The sequence below is a fragment of the Nannobrachium achirus genome, assembly GCF_963921795.1.
Source record: "Nannobrachium achirus genome assembly, chromosome: 13".
In the NCBI taxonomy this organism is placed as follows: domain Eukaryota; kingdom Metazoa; phylum Chordata; class Actinopteri; order Myctophiformes; family Myctophidae; genus Nannobrachium; species Nannobrachium achirus.
The window spans coordinates 43,771,937-43,790,308 of NC_137833.1; the positions used below are offsets into that span (position 1 = coordinate 43,771,937).

The following is an 18,372-nucleotide window of genomic DNA, read 5'->3' on the forward strand; positions in this document are numbered from 1 at the left end:
TTTTGTTCTTCAGGGGGTCTCAGGTCTCAATCACAGGGTTCGAGACCCCCTGATTGACACCTGGAGACCCATCCCGGCTAGCTCTAGTCAAAATAAGCTGATAAATAAAGTATTGTGCTCTTTGAAACGACAAGTAAAAGATAAACTACCTGTGTGGATTTGGAGATGGCCTCATCCAGGGTGGCGGCTCTCTGCTTGACATCTGCTTTGAGTTGCGTGTAGAGCTGGTCGCTGGCGGTGTATTTGTCTCTGATGGCTGCTCCCTCCACGGGGCTCAGCTCCAGCAGCTGAGGACCAGTCTTATTCATCTTGTCAATGTGGGGCTTGTGCTCGGCAATCAGCTCTCGCATTTGCTGTAGATAGTGGAGATATGCTATTGTAAGTGAAAGATCGACACAAAGTTGACTTCTGAAATTTTTGTCACTAGAGCCCTACCGATATATCAGTTTGACTTATACATCGGCCATTATTTGTCTTTCTTATGACATTTTTATCGGCAATTATGAAGCTGATGTGTCCCAGTCACTGTAGGCGAATTTGAAAAATATATATATTTTTTTATCAATAATTATACATTTCTAAGTAAAATATTCTCAAATACAAACTTAAATCAAAGAAAGTTTTTCAAACTGACTTTTTGGCAAAATATAGGTCGAAACATTGGTGGTCTAGGCCTGTCCAAAACCAGGATCAGCATCGGAGCCAAGAATGTGGAATTATCTCTAATTCAGTTGTTCTTTAAGTGGATTTCAGACTCTCTGGGTTCCATTATGAGGGTCTAAATTGACCCTTGCAAGTCTGTAACTTTGACAGTGTACAAATGGAACCAAATGAACCCTAACGGGTCCATTTGGGTTCCATTTGTACACTGTCAAAGTTAAGGGGAGACCTTCAAAATGTCAAAGTTTGAGAACCACTGCTCTAAATGTCTGATGGAGCTCTTACCCTGAGCTCCTCTTGCTGCTGCCTGAGGGCCTCGTACTCGATGGCGGGGACGGGCAGCTGGCTGAAGGTGGCCAGGGTCTCCTGAAGCCACGGCCACATCTCCTCGTAGGTCTCCCAGAACTGGCCAGCCAGGGAATGGGCTCGCTCCACCTGCAGGCAGCGCTCTGAGTTCAGCTGACTCACAGCGCCGTACTTCTCCAAGAGAGTGTCAACCTTGGCCTGCAAAATGGAAAGACAACAGAGAGTTGTGCGTTTGTTCCATCGGTGGTGAACATTGTGTTTGAATGAGTTTGTATTCGTATTTTCACTGAAGGCTTGTCTAATCAAAGCAGTATTACAGCGTTACCTTCACTGCCTCCTTCTCAGCCTGGTTTTTGCTGTTCATGATAACCTTGCCTGTTTTCACAATCTCATCCACGGTATCTTTATGCCTCATGATGTCCATAGAAAAGCCCTGGCGAGACAGGAGAGGTTTGATGTTGGATTTCATTTCATTTCAAGTTCATTTCAAGTTCAGTTCAAGTTCAGTTCAAGTTCAGTTCAGTTCAATTCAATTCAATTCAATTCAATTCAATTCAATTCAATTCAATTCAATTCAATTCAATATCAATTCAATTCACACTGACCTTCTGTGCCTGAAGCAGTGCTGTGGTCTGGTCTTGCTCCAGTCTGATCTCTCCCATTGACGAGAGCTTCTTCTCTGCTTCAGTCAGCCAGGCAAGTTCAGTATCCACTGCTTGTTCAAACTGTAAACAAACGAAGGAACCCGACAGCATTCAAGTGTTTTATTTGTACAAATAAAAGTCCCAGATTGCAGCAGTTTGCTGAAGAACTTCTTTTCTTCTACATTTGAAGATCTGTATCTGAACTCGTGGTTTTGAAAAAGTGGCAACTACTTTGATATAGTTTGTTTTCAAATGTATAAAAAGGTTGGCTGTTATAGTGGTACACGGTAGGATCTGGAGTGTTAATTTAATTCCAAAAGTGAGATTAAATTAACAGTCCACATATGTAGTAAATCCTCCAATACTTTGGCACTCTACTACTACCACCACAACAACCACAATTACTCCTACTGCTTAAAATAACAATAAGAACATTGTGACAACATCAATACAATTTACAATTTAGGCATCTCGCAGACGCTCTTATCCAGAGTGACTCAAGTGCAAAACCAGAGTAGGCAGAGTAAGCTTGAACCCTAATTAACAACAGGGTATATAGTTACATAAATAGAGTGAAGAAAGAACAATGTAGTGCCTCAAAGAAGCTAGGATCCCAGGTGGTAAAAAATGAACCAAGCATCTGTCTATGATAAATCATAATCATACAACAAATCCCACAGGGAACAAGTGGGCTTTTGTGAGCTAAAGACTTGTCTTGAACTACCGGTATAATCACACCCATTTTTTTTTCAATCAAGAGCACTTTGACGAAGATCCAACGTCACTGATGTGTTTGCAGCTTGGATTACCTTCTGGGATTTAAGCATGTCAGCGTTGATCTGGTCAACATGCTGGGTGATGGTGTCGCTGACACATTTGTAGCGCTCATTGTCCTCGGTCACCAGCTTCTCCAGGCCCTCGCGCGCGTTCCATGGGAGGAGGTCCAGTAGAGAGCTGTTCAGCTCATTCACCTGATCTATCAGAACCTTCTTCTCTTTGGCCTCCTTCAATAGGACCTGTGACATAGCACAGGATGAGCATCATTCATCTGTTCAGTGAACACCAAAATCCAAAAATGCAATTCTGTTTCGTGGGTGGGAAGCCGGCAGTGGCAGTGACGACTCCTACAGGTTGGCCTGTTCAACGGGGAGCAGAACTGGAACACACATGTTACACCCTCTTGGTGATACTCCTCACTGTCAGGTGAAAATAAGTGGCTGGTGACTCTGTGTGTATCGTTGTCCACAGCCCTCCTCCAGACCAAATAGTAGGGGTTGACAATGACAGAGTTTTTTTTTTTTTTTTTTTTAAGATTTGTTTTGGGGCTTTTATGCCTTTATTAATGACAGTAGACAGACAGGAAATGGGGGGAGAGATGGGGAGTAACACGCGGCAAAGGTCGTACGGATCGGGAATCGAACAGGCGACGCTGCCAGGCATCCATGCCTATGTGGCAAAATGCCTAAGTGGTATGCGCCTGGACCAGTAGGCCAGCGGGGCCCCAACAATGACACGGTTCTATGCATATATGTGAGCTAAAAATGAAAACCTTACCTTCTGCCTATCTTGTGTGCGAGTAAGCTGCTCTCCCGTGGGCTGTCGGGCAGCGAAGGCACTGAGCTCAGCCTCCACGCTCCCCAGCCAGGAGCCCAGCTCCTGGTGTGTGTCCTGCAGCTTGGTGGACAGAGCCAGAACCCGCTCCAAGGTTCTGGACACTTCGTCGCTCATGTTCTTAATCTCAGCATATTTGGTTTTGATTCCATCCAGTTTGCCTTGGACAACAACGATCTCGTCGCCTGCCAAAACAACAACGACAAGTGATTAGAAGTAAGCAATTTACCCCGAGTGAGAGGACATTATGCTCTCATAATGTCCGCAGTGAGGGTGTTATCGGACGAGGCGCAGCCGAGTCCGATAACACCCTCACTCAGGACATTATGAGAGCATAATGTCCGACCCCGAGTGGTAAATAGCTTTTCTACCACTTTTTCCCGTATACATGAAAGAAAACACATAGTTGTAACTTGCAAGGATCTTAAGTTACAATCATTATTGCCTATAAAACTTCCGCGAGACAGCAGATAGTTCCACAAACAACATCTTCTACTCACCAACAGATGGCGCCAACTCCATACTAATCCATGCGTCTAGCTTACAGCTAAGCTAACGTCAGTTAGAAGTACCGTTCCGGCCGTAAATAGAGGCTGTTCGCTTCCAGAAAGGCATAGGTTCAGAGAAAAGGGGCTTTAAAGTTGGCGGATTGCATTGGATCCAAATAAATCGGCGACTATAGCATGCACGTTAGTAAACATAGGACCGTTGCCACCGTCATTTGTTGGTTGGGGGAAAGGTGTTCCGACTACCTCCTGAAGTCCCCGGATGTACACTGAGGTGCATTGATCTCGGACAAGTCCTCATACAACTTTGCGGCAGTTGTTTTGTCATAACCTCCGGAATTTAGCCAATCAGAATCCAGTATTTGAACACGTGACTAGAAAAAGTATTAATGTGTGGAATGTACTTGGGTTTTGGTGTAGGAAATTAAGGTGAGTATAAATGTGTTAGTTATACTAATTCAGTTTCACATGGACATCAGTTTTTTTTTTAAGATTCTTTTTGTAATTTGATTCTTTTTTAATTGCTTTATTTTAGATAGGAGAGTCTAGAGAGACATGAAACCTATGGCAGAGAGAGGAGAGACATGCAATATAACAGTTGCACTAACTTGACTGAGTTACCAGGCACCCTGAGTCAGTTTCTGACAGCATCACAGCCATACAGTACCTGTTGTTTGCTTCAATAATTCCAGTCCATTGGAGATGGCTTGGTCAACATTCTGCTTCCTCAACTCGATGTCATTTTGTAGAGCCTGGAATGAAGGAGTGATCCTTACAAATCCACGAAGACTGACGAAATAACCACATTAACCCTATTTTTGAACAAAGTTTTCAAATGTTTGCAATTTGCAAAATAGCAGATCTACAAGCTCACAATGCACCACAACATGATGTGTTGTTGTGAGCTATAAAGTAGATCGGCCATTTCCGAACAGCCAAAAGGAAAAAAAACAGGGCTCAAGTGGTTAAGAGACTTTCCATGTTGGAAACCATAAACAAAGCATGACACACAAATGAACGTAACCAACTGAAATGTGATTGAGGCAATGTAAACACAGGGATAACTTAATATTAGGCCTGAGGAGGAAGAGGAGGAGGAGGGGTGGTGTGTAACTGTGTACCCGTTGTTCGGTCAGCTGCTTTTCGAGAACGTCCGCTTTGTGGTCCTCCACGGACACCTCGCGCAGCCTACTGTGCACCTCGTTGAGCCAGTTCATGACGGCCACCTCGTCCTCGCCGAAGAGCCGCGCGTTGGCCAGGGCCTGCTGCAGCATCTCCGCCCTCCTGCGGCAGCGCTCCTGCAGCTCGATGTAGCCGGCCTGCAGGCCGTCCAGCTTGCACTGGACCAGGCCCTTGTCGTCCACCGAGCTCACGGCTCGGAGGGCCTGACCCAAAGTGACCGCCTGATACAGGTCTTTACCGTGACCCATGAGCTCCTCCTCTAAGGCCTGACCGGCACCCGGACGGACACGTACGGTACACGCACATAACACAACAAAGGGGGGGAGGGGGGGGGGAAACAAACATGAACACAGAACAAAAAATATGAAACGGAAAAGTAACGAAAGAAAACCAATGGGAAATAATATGAAATGGGGAAGTGTAAGGTGCACAAAGAAACTCAAACGAATGAGCAAAATGAATGAACGTGGCGTTGTTGTCGGGTGAAAACCTTGTGTGTCCAAAACCATTCGTTTTGTATTTATCATTTTAAAAATTATTTAAAAAAGTGAAAATAGCAGATCTACAAGTGCACAACGCCTCGCGATGCGAGGCGTTGTGTGCCTGTGGATCTGCTATTTTCACTCGTTGTGTGCGACAGTCTTGTATGGCTAAGCAGGGTTTTACTTTACGAAAAAACGTACAAATTTGAAACTTGGAGATACAAGGTTTCTGCTCGACAGTGACGATGAACAACTAAAAATGAAGCATCAGAAGCATCAGATGGGACAGTGGGAAGACCCGGTGACGTATGATACCTTATGCTGGGCGATCTGTTCCTCCAGCTTAGACGTCTGCGTGCCGATGGGTTCAGAGTTAGCCAGGTGTTTCTCTGTGGCCATGAGCCAATCAGACAGCGGTTCCAGGGTCTCGTGGAACTGTTGCGTCACCACCAAGATGCTCTCCAGCTGTTTGTGCCTGGCCAAATGATAACCAAGGACACCAGAGAAAAGAAAAATGAGCTACACATTCATCATCTTTATTAATGTGCAACCTATAAGCTGTGCGCCTTATCGGGAGGTGTCAGTAAATAAATAAATCTAAATCCCCCTCGAATTATTTAGTCCAAATCTCAAATAAACAGCGCCAATACACCCCCAAAAAGGAAAGGAACAGATGACTTCCTTCAGATTTAGCTGGTTAGAGATCATCATCCAAATATACTATAAGATGTGAATAAAAAGATAAACCTCTACTACAACGTACAGTTTATTCAATGACCCGCGGAACTGGCTGAGAAGAATGAACAGTCGTTGTCATACACCTGGCCCATTGTAATATTTTCTTTTTCCACCGAAAGCAATTCTCTCCAAACAAGGCAGACGTGAATGCTGGTCTTAAATAACTATCAAAGCAATATATCAGAATTCAGATTTCATATTCACTCTGGGCTTCTCTCCAGTAACCGGATAGCTAGACTATAGTCACTGTGATGGAGGGAGCACACTTTTCAAGGTTTAACCCATTCAGAAAGGGTACACATTTTGTGTATCATTATTTTATGCTTTAACTATTGAAAAATAGCAGATATACAAGCTCACAGCGTGGCACCGAGAGCCGCGCTGCGAGCTTGTTGATCTGCTATTTTTGAAAAATCGTGAAAATTAGAATTTTGACCGGATTCTATAAGTGTCTTTTGAATCCTTCTAAGGCTTTTTGAAAAACCTATGTTTCTATGTCAGCAATCTGGCCAGCCATCGTCAAAGAAAAGGTCCTTTTCACTTAACGGGAGCTCAGTTAGTCTGTTCTTGAGAGACTACTATGTCAACTTATTCATGTGAAGGACCCCCAAAATGATATGTATTTGGCCATGGACCCCCATCTCAAAATATCTAGTTCCAGGGACCCCCCAGAAGCAAAATTTGAGTTACAAACGTTCGCTTAAAAAAATACATATATCCAAAGATTTGCACACATTTTCACGACTTTTTTTCAAAAATAGCAGATCTACAAGCTCGCAGCGCGGCACTCGGTGCCGCGCTGTGAGCTTGTATATCTGCTATTTTTCACTGGTTAAAGCATTCAATAATTCTAGGCCTAAAAGGTTTAATATTACACGTGTTAACACAGACCTGTTTTCTACCTTCTTGAGCAGGGAGTCCCACCTCTGCCCCAGGCACTCAATCTGCCTTACAACCTTGTCTTTATCCACAGACTCTGCCAGCTCCGCAACCTTCTCTCCCTCTTTCTTAATCAGCTCCACAGTTGGCCTGCGCTCATCCAGGAGTCTCTGCAGGAGCTGTCGGAGACAAACAGAGGAGGAGGAATTGTGGAGCCTCTTCATCAAGGTCTTACCACAAAGCATTGCTTCGCACAGCAACAAAGCCATGTTCGAGCGCAAACAAACTATGTGTGTCCATTCGATTCAACTCCCAGCCTAATGGACTTTGTACTACATCCATGTTTGACAATGGATGCCATTAAAACGAGATAGATGGCCACTACAGGCTGTAATTGTGCCGTGTGAATTCACTGGAGTTAAAACGGAAAGTCTGAAATAGCCTGGGCGGTGTGTGTGTGTGTGTGTGTGTGTGTGTGTGTGTGTGTGTGTGTGTGTGTGTGTGATCAAGTGTTTATATCGTCGTTGTCGGATGGAAAATGTCCAAAACCGTTAATCTTTATCATTTTAAAAAATTAACTAAACTAGTGAAAACAGCCGATCTACAAGCACACAACGCCTTGCACCGCGAGGCGTTGTGTGCTTGTAGATCTGCTGTTTTCACTACTTTTGTGCGACAGCCTTGTCTAATGAAGCAGGGCTTTACTTCGCGAAAAAACTTACAAATTTGAAACTTGGGAGATACAAGGTTTCTGTCCGACAGTGACGATAGGTTTACTCCACATGACATCAGCTTACTTTCTGCTCCTGTATTTGCGCCTTCACCACTTTGAACTCTGCAGAAGGAGCTTTCTGATTGGCCACCAGCTCGTCTGTGTCCGTCAGCCAGCTGAGCAGTGACTCCAGAGCATCTTGGAACCTCCCACAATGCAACAGGGCTTCATGCAGCTGGACTGAACGCTCGGCAATCTGCAGTAGGACGTAGGATGTAAAGAGCGGCCTGTTAAATATAGATGTGGCCTGCTGAGGTCAAGTAAAGCTACTTCACACATTGCAAGAGAATAATACTCTCATCAAACTCTTATCAAACAAGTGCAAATACTGTATTACTCGGCTTGATTAACATTAAAGAACGCATTATTAGACATTATTACTTGAAATCCACTATTTTATGCTATTAAACAATAGCAGATATGCAAGCTATACAAATTTCAAATATTTGAATATATCTTTTTTAAAGCGAACATTTGTAACTCAAATATTTGCTTCTGGGGGTTCCCCGATACATAATATTTTGAGATGGGGTTCGGCGGCCAAATACATTTACAGTAATTAGGGGTCCTTGACATGAAAAAGTTTGATAAGCAATGATGATAGAAACATGAGTTTTTCAAAAACCCTAGAAGGATTTAGAAGACATTTCTAGAATCGGGGCAATAAATTCAAAGACTTGCACAACTTGTCAAGATTTTTCAAAAATAGCAGATCTACAAGCTCACAGCGCAGCACTCTGTGCCGCGCTGTGAGCTTGTATATCTGCTATTTTTGAGCGGTGGTCACAACGCTCCTATACGTGGCCGTGTGTGTGGGTCTGTCTGTCTGTCTGTCTGTCTGTATGCGTGTCTGTCTGTATGTAGCCTGTATGTAGTACCTTTTGTGACCACACATGTTAAGGGAGGGGCGCTGTTGTTCAGGCCAGGCCAGGCCAGACACCCACCCACCCACACACACACACACACACACACACACACACACACACACAATATATATATATTTGTTTTGCTGTTGCGCAGCCTCCACGACCACCGCTCAGTTCACACGGGTGTGATTTTTTAATAGTTAAAGCATAAAATAATGGTTAATGTGGTTAAAATCTAGAGTTCCACGGAAGCGTTCCAGGTCCAAATGGGTTAGAAATAAATACAAAACATTTCTAATTCTTTTGTATGAGAGTAACCACGGTCCAGTTTGAGAAAGATCAGAATAGGACCAGCAACCTTTTTATTGAGGGTATTCCATGTTGTGTTGACATCCTCTAGATCAGCCTCCAGAGCCTTGGTGCACGTGCCTTTGGCAGCGTTCTGGATCAGCCCCTGGCCCAGGGAGTTGATGTCTTGAATTTGTGAATGCAATGGATCAATCTCCTCTTTTTGGAATACCTGTGGTCAAATGCAACACAAGAAAACTAACTCAGTACTCACATCAATTAGACAGAGTGCTTTGTTCAGCGATCATTATTTACGTTATTACTAGAGGTTATTTTTCCATCCTACCCAATTATTCGGGTAAAATGAGAATTAAGGGGCGCCCCCGTTGACCTACTGGTCCAAGCGCATATTGCCACATAGGCATTGATATTAAAGAGAATAGAGGTCCGCACACAGCTCAATGCTCCACAGTGTTTATTTAAAACATAAAGTTAGACGGCGTTTCGGCCATCAGCTGGCCTTCACCTGATGAAGGCCAGCTGATGGCCGAAACGTCGATGTGCGCATCATCTTGTTCTTTGCCACATGTCACTCACCATCTCTCCCCCCATTTCCTGTCAGTCTACTGTCCTATTGAATAAAGGCATAAAAAGCCCAAAAAACGAATCTTTAAAAAATGTAAAGTGCATTTTATTTCAACAATGGGTATTATGGGGCGCCCGCTGGCCTGGTGGTCAAGGCGCATACCACATACTAGGCTATGATGCCTGCTGGCGTCGCCTTTGCCACATGTCATTCCCCATCTCTCTCCCCATTTCCTGTCAGTCTACTGTCCTATCGAATAAAGGCATAAAAAGCCCAAAAACAAATCTTTTAAAAAAAACAAAACAATGGGTATTATTCAAAATGGACCAAAATTAAGGCGTTATAATTAAAATGAACACTATTCTGTGGATTTGCTGGTGCCAATTTCTGAAGAATGGCTGCATTCATTACATCTCCAGGTTAGCGTTCAAAACAAAGCTAACGTAAACAGCTCACCCTAGCCGGCCCGGGCCAGCTATCACAGTAAGCAGAGAGCATGACTATCAGTTAAAGCACAGCTGTGCAGGATCACGCAGGCAGACTCCCAAGCTAAACTAGTGAGCTAAACATAATTCAGTCAGTGGTTGTGTAATCTGATATGTGAGGTACAGTACATGCGCTGCAGCCTGGACAACACTAATCTACAGTGTCATACTGTATCTATCCAGTGCGAAACATCTGCTTGATCACTTATATCAACAAACACCCAAACATAAAGGAAGAGGCTATTTTTGGGCACCTGTGGGGAGAAGAAGCCCGCGAGTTCCATTTCAGGACATGCGGCTATGGCGGCCAATAAGTTCTCTATGTCATGTTCTCCTAAGTGCTGGAATGCTTGCACGCTGCCGTTCGGCAGACAGGCCTCGACTGTCTGGAGGAACTCCTCCAGGTCCTCCATGTTGAACTTGGACGCTCCGTGCCGCAGGTCACGCGAGTCAGACCGCCGCGGGAGCTCGGCGGGGGGTACGTTGGCGTAGTTGTTCCCGTACGCCTCTGGCTGTGTCACCACCACGCTGAGAAGCTCGCAGTCCTCCTGAGATGACACGTCCTCCAGCAACTCAGCGGTGGACAACTCATCGTAGCCCGTCAGTGTCCTGGAGCGCCTCCCGGAGCTCCCGTTGTGAGTCCTAGGCGCCGACCCTAAGGACGACCTGCCCACGGAGTGTCTGTGTTCGCCGTTGGAGACGGCCTGCGTTTCCCTGAAGTCTATCAGGCAGGAGGAGCCGCCCTGCTGCTGGGGCGGCTGGATCAGGCTGCTGCTGTGACGCAGAGACCTGTACAGGTGCTCCCTCGCCGGAGAGAACGGGAAGTCGTCCTGACCGGAGCTGAGGGACCGCCCCGCCTTCAGGTCCCCGGACACGTGCATGGCCTCCGAGGAGGACAGGCTCCGGGTGCCGGGCCCCGTTCGCCGGTGGGATCGATGGGCGTGGCGTTCCCTCTCCACGGTGGGGCTGTACAGGCCCGAGTCCTCCTCGGAGGTCAGCGAGCTGGTCATACTCCTTCCCCTCCTGCCATTGGTCAGCCTCGTCCTCTCGACGCCGTCCGTGCACAGGGTCCCGCTGCGGCTGGCGTACTCGGCGAGGTTCGTGGGGGCAAAAGCCCGCCAGGACCTGCGCTGGTGAGGCTGGTCCTTCCTCTCTCCTCCTCCCGGGGGAAGACGCGGCTTGTTGGACACGGCCGCGTCGGCGCCCCTGATGACGTCGCCGTTGAGCTTCAGTCCGTCGAAGACGGCGCGCTCGTCCAGCACGGCGGGTTTGCGGCCCCGCAGCTCAAACGCGCTGGAGGAGGACAGAACTCCGTTCCCACACAGGCTGCTGAAGTCCAGCGTGCGGTGCGTGTAGGGCAGAGTACCTGAGAAGTGGCGCGACGACAGGCTGCCTTTAGAGCCGGAGTCGATCTGCTCGTTGAGACGCACGGTGTCATAGATGGACCTCTGAGGCACATAGCAGTCGTCAATGTTTATGTCCTCCTCCTCGCCTTTACCCACACAGGAGGGGTTCTGGCGGAGACAGTCTGGTCTGCTCAGAGGTTTGCCCATCCTAAACACACTGCTGTCGGCGACTAGACGAGAAGATGAGCACTACTTAAACGTAGTAATATTCTTTGAGGCGTATGTTGTTGTTTTTTTAGTGCAAATGCACCATTTGCAACAAAAAGTGTCAAAAGATTTGTGCTTATAAAACATAATCAACTGACGTGCTCTCTCTGTTTTGAGGAGCAAAGTAATAAATACCAAATGTTTAACATTTAAAATATAAATTTGTTCCTAAAGAGTTTTCTTTTTTACAATAAATGATATACAATTACTTAAAATGCTGATCTACTGTAAACAGCTAAATTAAATGGCATCCGAAAAATAAACGCACAGTGCACATTATTAAACAAAAGCCCAAACTGAGGTGATGTATTAGCAGCTTGAAGTCAAACATGAAGAATGGAAGTCCAGCCATTCAGTAAAGTCACCTATCCTCAAAGCATGTCCTCCCTGGCTCCTCATTTCGCACTGTCAAAAACTTTATCATTGTTTCTCCGCCCCACAGTGCTTGCTGTGTCTAATATTCCCAGAGCATCCACAACAGAAGCCAAGCGGAGGGAAAAGTGCAAAGTGGTAAATCCAGAGGTAAATCCAGTGGGCTTGTACGAAAGAAGGAAAAAAAAAAAGAAAAAGAACAAAAATAGGGGCCACTTCTGAGGAAAAGCCGGTGCTCCTGGATAAACAGAAAAGCTTGTCCTTCCTCTCTCATCGCTCCTCTCGCAAATGACAGACAGACAACCTTCCCTGGCAGCCGGCTGCAGGCCCCGCCCCCGGCCATTATTCAAGCAACATCTGCCACAACTCTATTTTGTGCTGAGGGCTGCTCAGGCACAAGTTGATTGGTGGAAGCGTGACCCTCTTTTTTTTCTCCCCCCCCTGCCCTAATATCCCCCAGTCCACCCCCTTTATGTCTGCATGCCCCATATGACTTTACTTCTAAAGCTCCAGCTCCTCTCCATCCAAGCACAATTACTCACTCTCATTCTCTTTCTATCAGTTTGGCTGGGGGACTGAGGGAGGGAGGGAGGGAGGGCAGGACCCACCCCCGCCCCACCCCAAAAAACAAATCTAACAACAACCGCGATAGACCCAGCAGGCAGCAGCAGCTCCCACTCTGATGACATCACACCAGGCTGAAATAGATACACAGGTTTTTTTTCTCTCCACCCCCCCCCCCCCCCCCACACACTCTCTCTCTTTTTGGTTTCCCCTTGTTTTGTTTTTTTCTCCTCTTCTGGTGGGATGGTTGCTGTGGACCCTGCAGATATTCTTAATTACTGTGGAATGCTGAGGGAGGCAGAGGTCCCAGGTAATTTAACACCGACAGCTCTGCCAAGTGCATGAAGGGGCTTTTTATGTCCAGCGACCGACCGGGGTAAGAGAAGAAAGGGAAAAAGGAGAGAGAGGGAGAGAGAGAGAGAGGGAGAGATAATGAAAGGAATTTATTAGTTTCCTGGATTCTCTGCACCACCGCAGTAGCTAGGTAAGGAGTTTGGACAATAACAGCATCCGCGACTGAGAGGAGGAGATGGCAGAGGGAATAAGCCGTTAAAGAGATGTAGTGGGATTTAGAGAGGATGTTCAGTGACCGATTCCCACGTCGTTTTTTTACATAATCCGGCCATTGAACGAAGAAAGACAAAACGACTCATCTAATAGTCCTCCTCTCCGGGCGCTGCGGGGCCTCTCGTCCTGAATGACAATTCAATTTCTTTAGAACGTATTTTGAATGTGACTATTGTTTCTTACAGGGGAAATTCAGGCCAAGGGTTGTTGTGTTATGGACATATGAAATGACTTAGGGGGGAAAAAAAGGTATTTCGACCACACTGGTCATCAGTCTGTCCAGAGAATGGCTGTGAATGACATTAGCGCATTATTACCACAGATGGAGGATGTTCTGCAATTAGGAAACGTCGCTTTTCCTTGCTCGTCAATGGAGTCATTGCTTGGATGACCGCTTGAACGCCAATTTCTTTTTAACAAGCTAGGGTCCAAATGGAACTTAACAGGTCTGTAAACTCTGAGAGTGTACAAACGGAGCCAAATGGACTCGTAAGGGTCCATTTGGTTCTATTTGTACACTCTCAGAGTTAAATGAACACTGGGAACTTTACACTGTACCGTAGATTGGGGTCCCACAGATAGCAAAATGGTATCAAATGGGGGTCTGTGGTCTCAAAAAGATTCACTGCTCTAAATTATGGGTTTTCAACAGGGGGTCCGGGAACCCTAGACGGTCCTCAGAGTTACTACAGGGGGTCCTCCAAATCTTTGTGTGATAGAAACTTTTTTCTCCTTTTTTATATTAACCACTTGAACCCTAGCATCCATATTCTTAGAACTTCAGCCAAAAATAGCAGATCTACAAGCTCACAACGCCTCGTGCTGCGAGGCGTTGTGAGCTTGTAGATCGTCTATTTTCGGCAAAGAGGTTTGGTGTAGAGGGGAAAAAGAGTAAGTACAGAGTGAAAGGTCAAGTTTATTGACGGTTCAAGTGGTTAAATATCTGAAAACACAAATTGACATGAATCCGAAATACAGGATGATTGTGCTTTCAAACGATGAAACTATATGGAATCTATGAAAAGGTTGTGGGGGTCCCTGCTTCATCTCTCTCTCAACTAAGGAAAATGTTGAAGACCCCTGCTCTAAATGATAAGACACTGACGTCTTCCCGTTCTGATCCTCTGGCAAACAGGCTGTTTCAGGTTTCACCTCGAGGACACTGTTGGTGTCACCGCTGTGTAGCAGTGAGTCAGCAACCCCATGTGGTCTCCTCCTCAATAGCACTTCTTTCCCCCCCTTGGTCAGTTTCATTGAGGGAAACCAGCTATGATTCACCGGGGCGAGAAATTCCTTGTAGAATGACAAGAGACAATGATGTAATGTCTGAGGAGGGGAAAGAATAGACATGCTCCTCTCGTCCCCCCACCTCCCACCCAGTAAGGATGGGACGATACGCGATATTATCGCTTATCGCAATAAAAAACACTCCCGCTAATCGTATCGTGGAGATTTTTTATCGTGATATTGTGCTCCGTCATGCACTGGGATCAATTCACCTTTTATTTGCTGAGCTGCATATCCGGTACCACTTAAACCCTCTATATATTGGAAAAATGTACTTATAAAATGTGTATTTTCACTATCAAACGTCTTTGCCAAAAAATGTTTTGGCAAATGTTCCACCTCAGGGCAATGGATTTTGATTATCGCGATAATATCGTAATTCGCGATTTCTTTTGTCACAATAATCCTGATATGACATTTTCCTATCGTCCCATCCCTACCAGTAATCCCCCCCTCCCTCCCCCCGTGGATGATGTTGTTCACTACGGGCTCCACTTCAAGGCAGACGTGAAGGTACAAACCCCAGATCTTCTCTGGTGAACGTTCCATAACTCTCAGTTGGAAAAACAACGGGGAGAAAAAAAAGAAATCATCAAGAGAGGGGCGTCTCTTTCAAATCCTGACCTAAAATGGTAACGCCACGCGAGTGTGGACTTGATCCCTGTGCTGCCTTTTCTCTGTTTATTTCTTTTACAACTGCCAAAGGAGCCAAGTAACGCAAAGTACCAAGTGACTGCCTGGTTCACACAGACACGCACGCACGCAGGCACGCAGGCACGCAGGCACGCAGGCACGCACGCACGCACGCAGGCAGGCACGCAGGCACGCATGACACACGCACGCACACAAACACACACACACACACACACACACACACACACACACACACACACACACACACACACACACACACACACACACACACACACACACACACACACACACACACATCTTTCAAAGACCATTTGAAGTTTGTTTTTGACTTAAAAAAAAAAGCCGGACTGAAACCTTTACTGTTCCAGTAAACCAGATAAACGTTCCAATAATGTGCCTTTACTTCTGGAGATAGTCATTCTCCGGATCTGTAGCACAGAGCAACGTTATAGCATGAATAAGAACAATGGGGGATTTTCCGCCAGCAGCTGATGCTGTGCACGGTGCCCTAACCAGCAACCACCCAGACTGATGATACTGGGACAAAGAAAGGGCTACGAACAGCCACCATGACACGCGTTGCTCAGCAACAACTTGAATCAATCAGTTCTTTGATGGCGACGTGCTCAAAAGACTTTTAATTAGACGCAAACTCCGCACAGCGTGAAATTGTATATATAAAACGCTTGTGTAATATTTTAGAGCCTGCGGATAAAATTGGGCGTTGAGATGTCCTCTGTAATACTAAATGTATCACCCCCACCCACCCCCAGACTAACATGGGAGGAGGGATCACATAAAATACATAAAGAATGAAATAAATAATTCCCTAGATATGTGTCATTTTGCAAGCTTATGAATGAACCATTTGAGTCATTCTGTCTACTGTACGTCTAAATATAGGTTAATCCTCTGAAGGAATTTACATGCTTTTAGAATATTTTACATCCATGTAAGTCATGGTAATGGCTATCTTCTCTTTATCCCCCTCTGATACCAAGTAAAGCCGTCACGGCTCGCAGAAATATAATTCTGTGATTATTGCACAATGAAAGGCAACAGAAGAATGGACCCTCTCTGATCAGGGAAAAGCTGTCCAGTCAGTGTCTCTCTATACGTGGTTCCCAAACCTTTTAGCTCGAGACCCAAAAGAGAAATTTGACCAGTGAAAATAGCCGATCTACAAGGTCACAACACGTGTTGTCAGTTTGTAGAACTGCTATTTTCACTACTTAATTACATTTATTTTTTACCCCTCTAATTATTATGAATGCTTTAAATGGTATTATTTTGAAACAAAAGTTTGAATTCGTTTTTAACCTTTTTTTTAATCTTTTGAAAAAATTATAATTAAAAACAAAGTGTAAGAAACAAAAAATATCGGTCCGCGACACATTTGGAAAACAGTGCTCTCTCTATAGGATAGCATGTGAAATTGGGGTTTGTCAAGGTTAGAATTTGCATGAGGTCCGTACAATACAATAGATCAAAAGCTCCTTTGAAATTAAAGGCCATGCTAGTATTCCTAGATGTCCTACTGGTATCAAGCCCTGTGTGTTTCCAGTGCAACTGCTAGAAAAACACAGTGGATGTTAAAGAAAGTGTCATCTTAGCCTCAAATCTCATCCTCCAACCAGCAACGATAACACCAGTAGGGGAGAGCGGGGTAAACTGAGACACTTTTTACATTTGCTCCCCTCTAGGCGAACTAAAAGATATATAAGTAAAAATTTACACATTTCCCAGTAATTTGGGATGTTTCCTAACAATGGAAGTTATCAGAACATATTCAAGACGAAAGGCAGAGAAAATATGATTGTTTTAAAAAAAGTGGTCTTGTGTCTCAGTTTACCCCAGGACCGGGGTAAACTGAGACAGACCAGAGAAATCAACGGGGTAAAGTGATCCACTCACTTTTTTCACTTTAAAACTACCATAAAAACACAAAAACCTGGTTAACCGGGTTAAATATGCGCAATACAAAAATGTACATAGCAGACATTCTTTTAATAGGCTTTGTCCTGTCATTTCCACCCATGTGTCAAATAATGTGACACATGGGCAGAAGGAAAAAACTAAAAACCCTATAAAAAATGTATAGAAGGGTTTACCAAACTTTCCTTAGTTGATTCTAATGTAATTTCTCCTGTAGAATCTATTTCTGCAAAGTATATTGTTGTATTGTACATAACTAATGAAATAATTCGCATATTTAGTCAAATGTAGTCAAATATGCTAATTATCTCATTAATTATGCACAATACAAAGAAATATATATCAAAAATGGATTCTACAGGGGAAAATACATAAGAATCAACTGAGAAAAGTTTGGTACACCCTTTAATCAGGTTTTTACAGCTTTCTCCCTGTCTTTCATGTCTTTCATGTTGGGATAATGTGAGATAATAGTCTCAGTTTACCCCGAAGCAATTGTCTCAGTTTACCCCACAGCCACATTTTGGGAAAAGGTATATTTTTATCAATTCAGGGTAATCTTCAGCTAGCATCTATCACATGGATTTATAAGTTGGTAGTTCATCAACATGTATGATATAAAATGTTCTCCCTGCATCAATTTGCTTTGACACAACAGCTGATTATGTTGACAGCAAGAAATTTTACTTTTACATGCAAAAAACACATTTTTGTGAAAAAAGCATGTTTTCTACAGCACTATCAGGTCTCTCTTTTCATGACAAGTGGGAAATTCAAGGGGCTTGAAAATATAATGGTCACATGACCACAGATGTGTTCCATTGCCAAGATAAATGGAGCGTCTCAGTTTACCCGGTGTCTCAGTTTACCCCGCTCTCCCCTATAACAATAACAACAGTAAAACCAAGCACAGTAATGGTAATTTAAGTGTGAAAACATTGTCTAAACACACCCTCTCTCGACTACTCTGCTGTATGAGAAATGGATCCAGGGACACCGATGAATTAACAGCTAGACTAAATACTGATATAAAACATTGCTACACTGTCGGTCTGTGTATATGCTACCACACATATTATCATATTAGCCACAGGCTTTTGACGTCCTAGTATTGAAACCCAGGCACTTAGCCCTGGGCTGAGTAATATAACGTCACTGTCCAGCCGAAACCTCGTATCTCCAAGTTTCAAATTTGTATTTTTTTTTTTCGTAAAGTAAAGCCCTGCTTCATCATACAAGACTGTCGCACAAAACATGTGAAAATAGCAGATCTATGTGTGCTTGTAGATCGGCTATTTTCACAATTTTAAATTGTTTTTTAAATAATAACAAAAAAGGACGGTTTTGGACATACAAGGTTTCCACCCGACAACGA

General features: G+C 44.6%; 1 protein-coding gene across 5 annotated transcripts in view; it reads right to left on the reverse strand.

Annotated features, from left to right (window-relative positions):
* dst (dystonin) overlaps window positions 1-18,372 on the reverse strand; it is a 145,744-nt gene that overhangs the window by 51,921 nt on the left and 75,451 nt on the right. For all 5 annotated transcript variants that reach the window (XM_080740952.1, XM_080740951.1, XM_080740950.1 and 2 more), the window contains exons 52-63: window positions 9,005-9,166; window positions 7,806-7,976; window positions 7,021-7,187; window positions 5,707-5,866; window positions 4,849-5,175; window positions 4,395-4,479; window positions 3,165-3,406; window positions 2,420-2,626; window positions 1,572-1,691; window positions 1,292-1,399; window positions 946-1,164; window positions 150-353 (exon numbers count right to left, since the gene is read on the reverse strand). In XM_080740952.1, coding sequence (XP_080597078.1) covers window positions 150-353; window positions 946-1,164; window positions 1,292-1,399; window positions 1,572-1,691; window positions 2,420-2,626; window positions 3,165-3,406; window positions 4,395-4,479; window positions 4,849-5,175; window positions 5,707-5,866; window positions 7,021-7,187; window positions 7,806-7,976; window positions 9,005-9,166 — 2,172 coding nt within the window. The remainder of the gene's footprint in view (window positions 1-149; window positions 354-945; window positions 1,165-1,291; window positions 1,400-1,571; window positions 1,692-2,419; window positions 2,627-3,164; window positions 3,407-4,394; window positions 4,480-4,848; window positions 5,176-5,706; window positions 5,867-7,020; window positions 7,188-7,805; window positions 7,977-9,004; window positions 9,167-18,372) is intronic.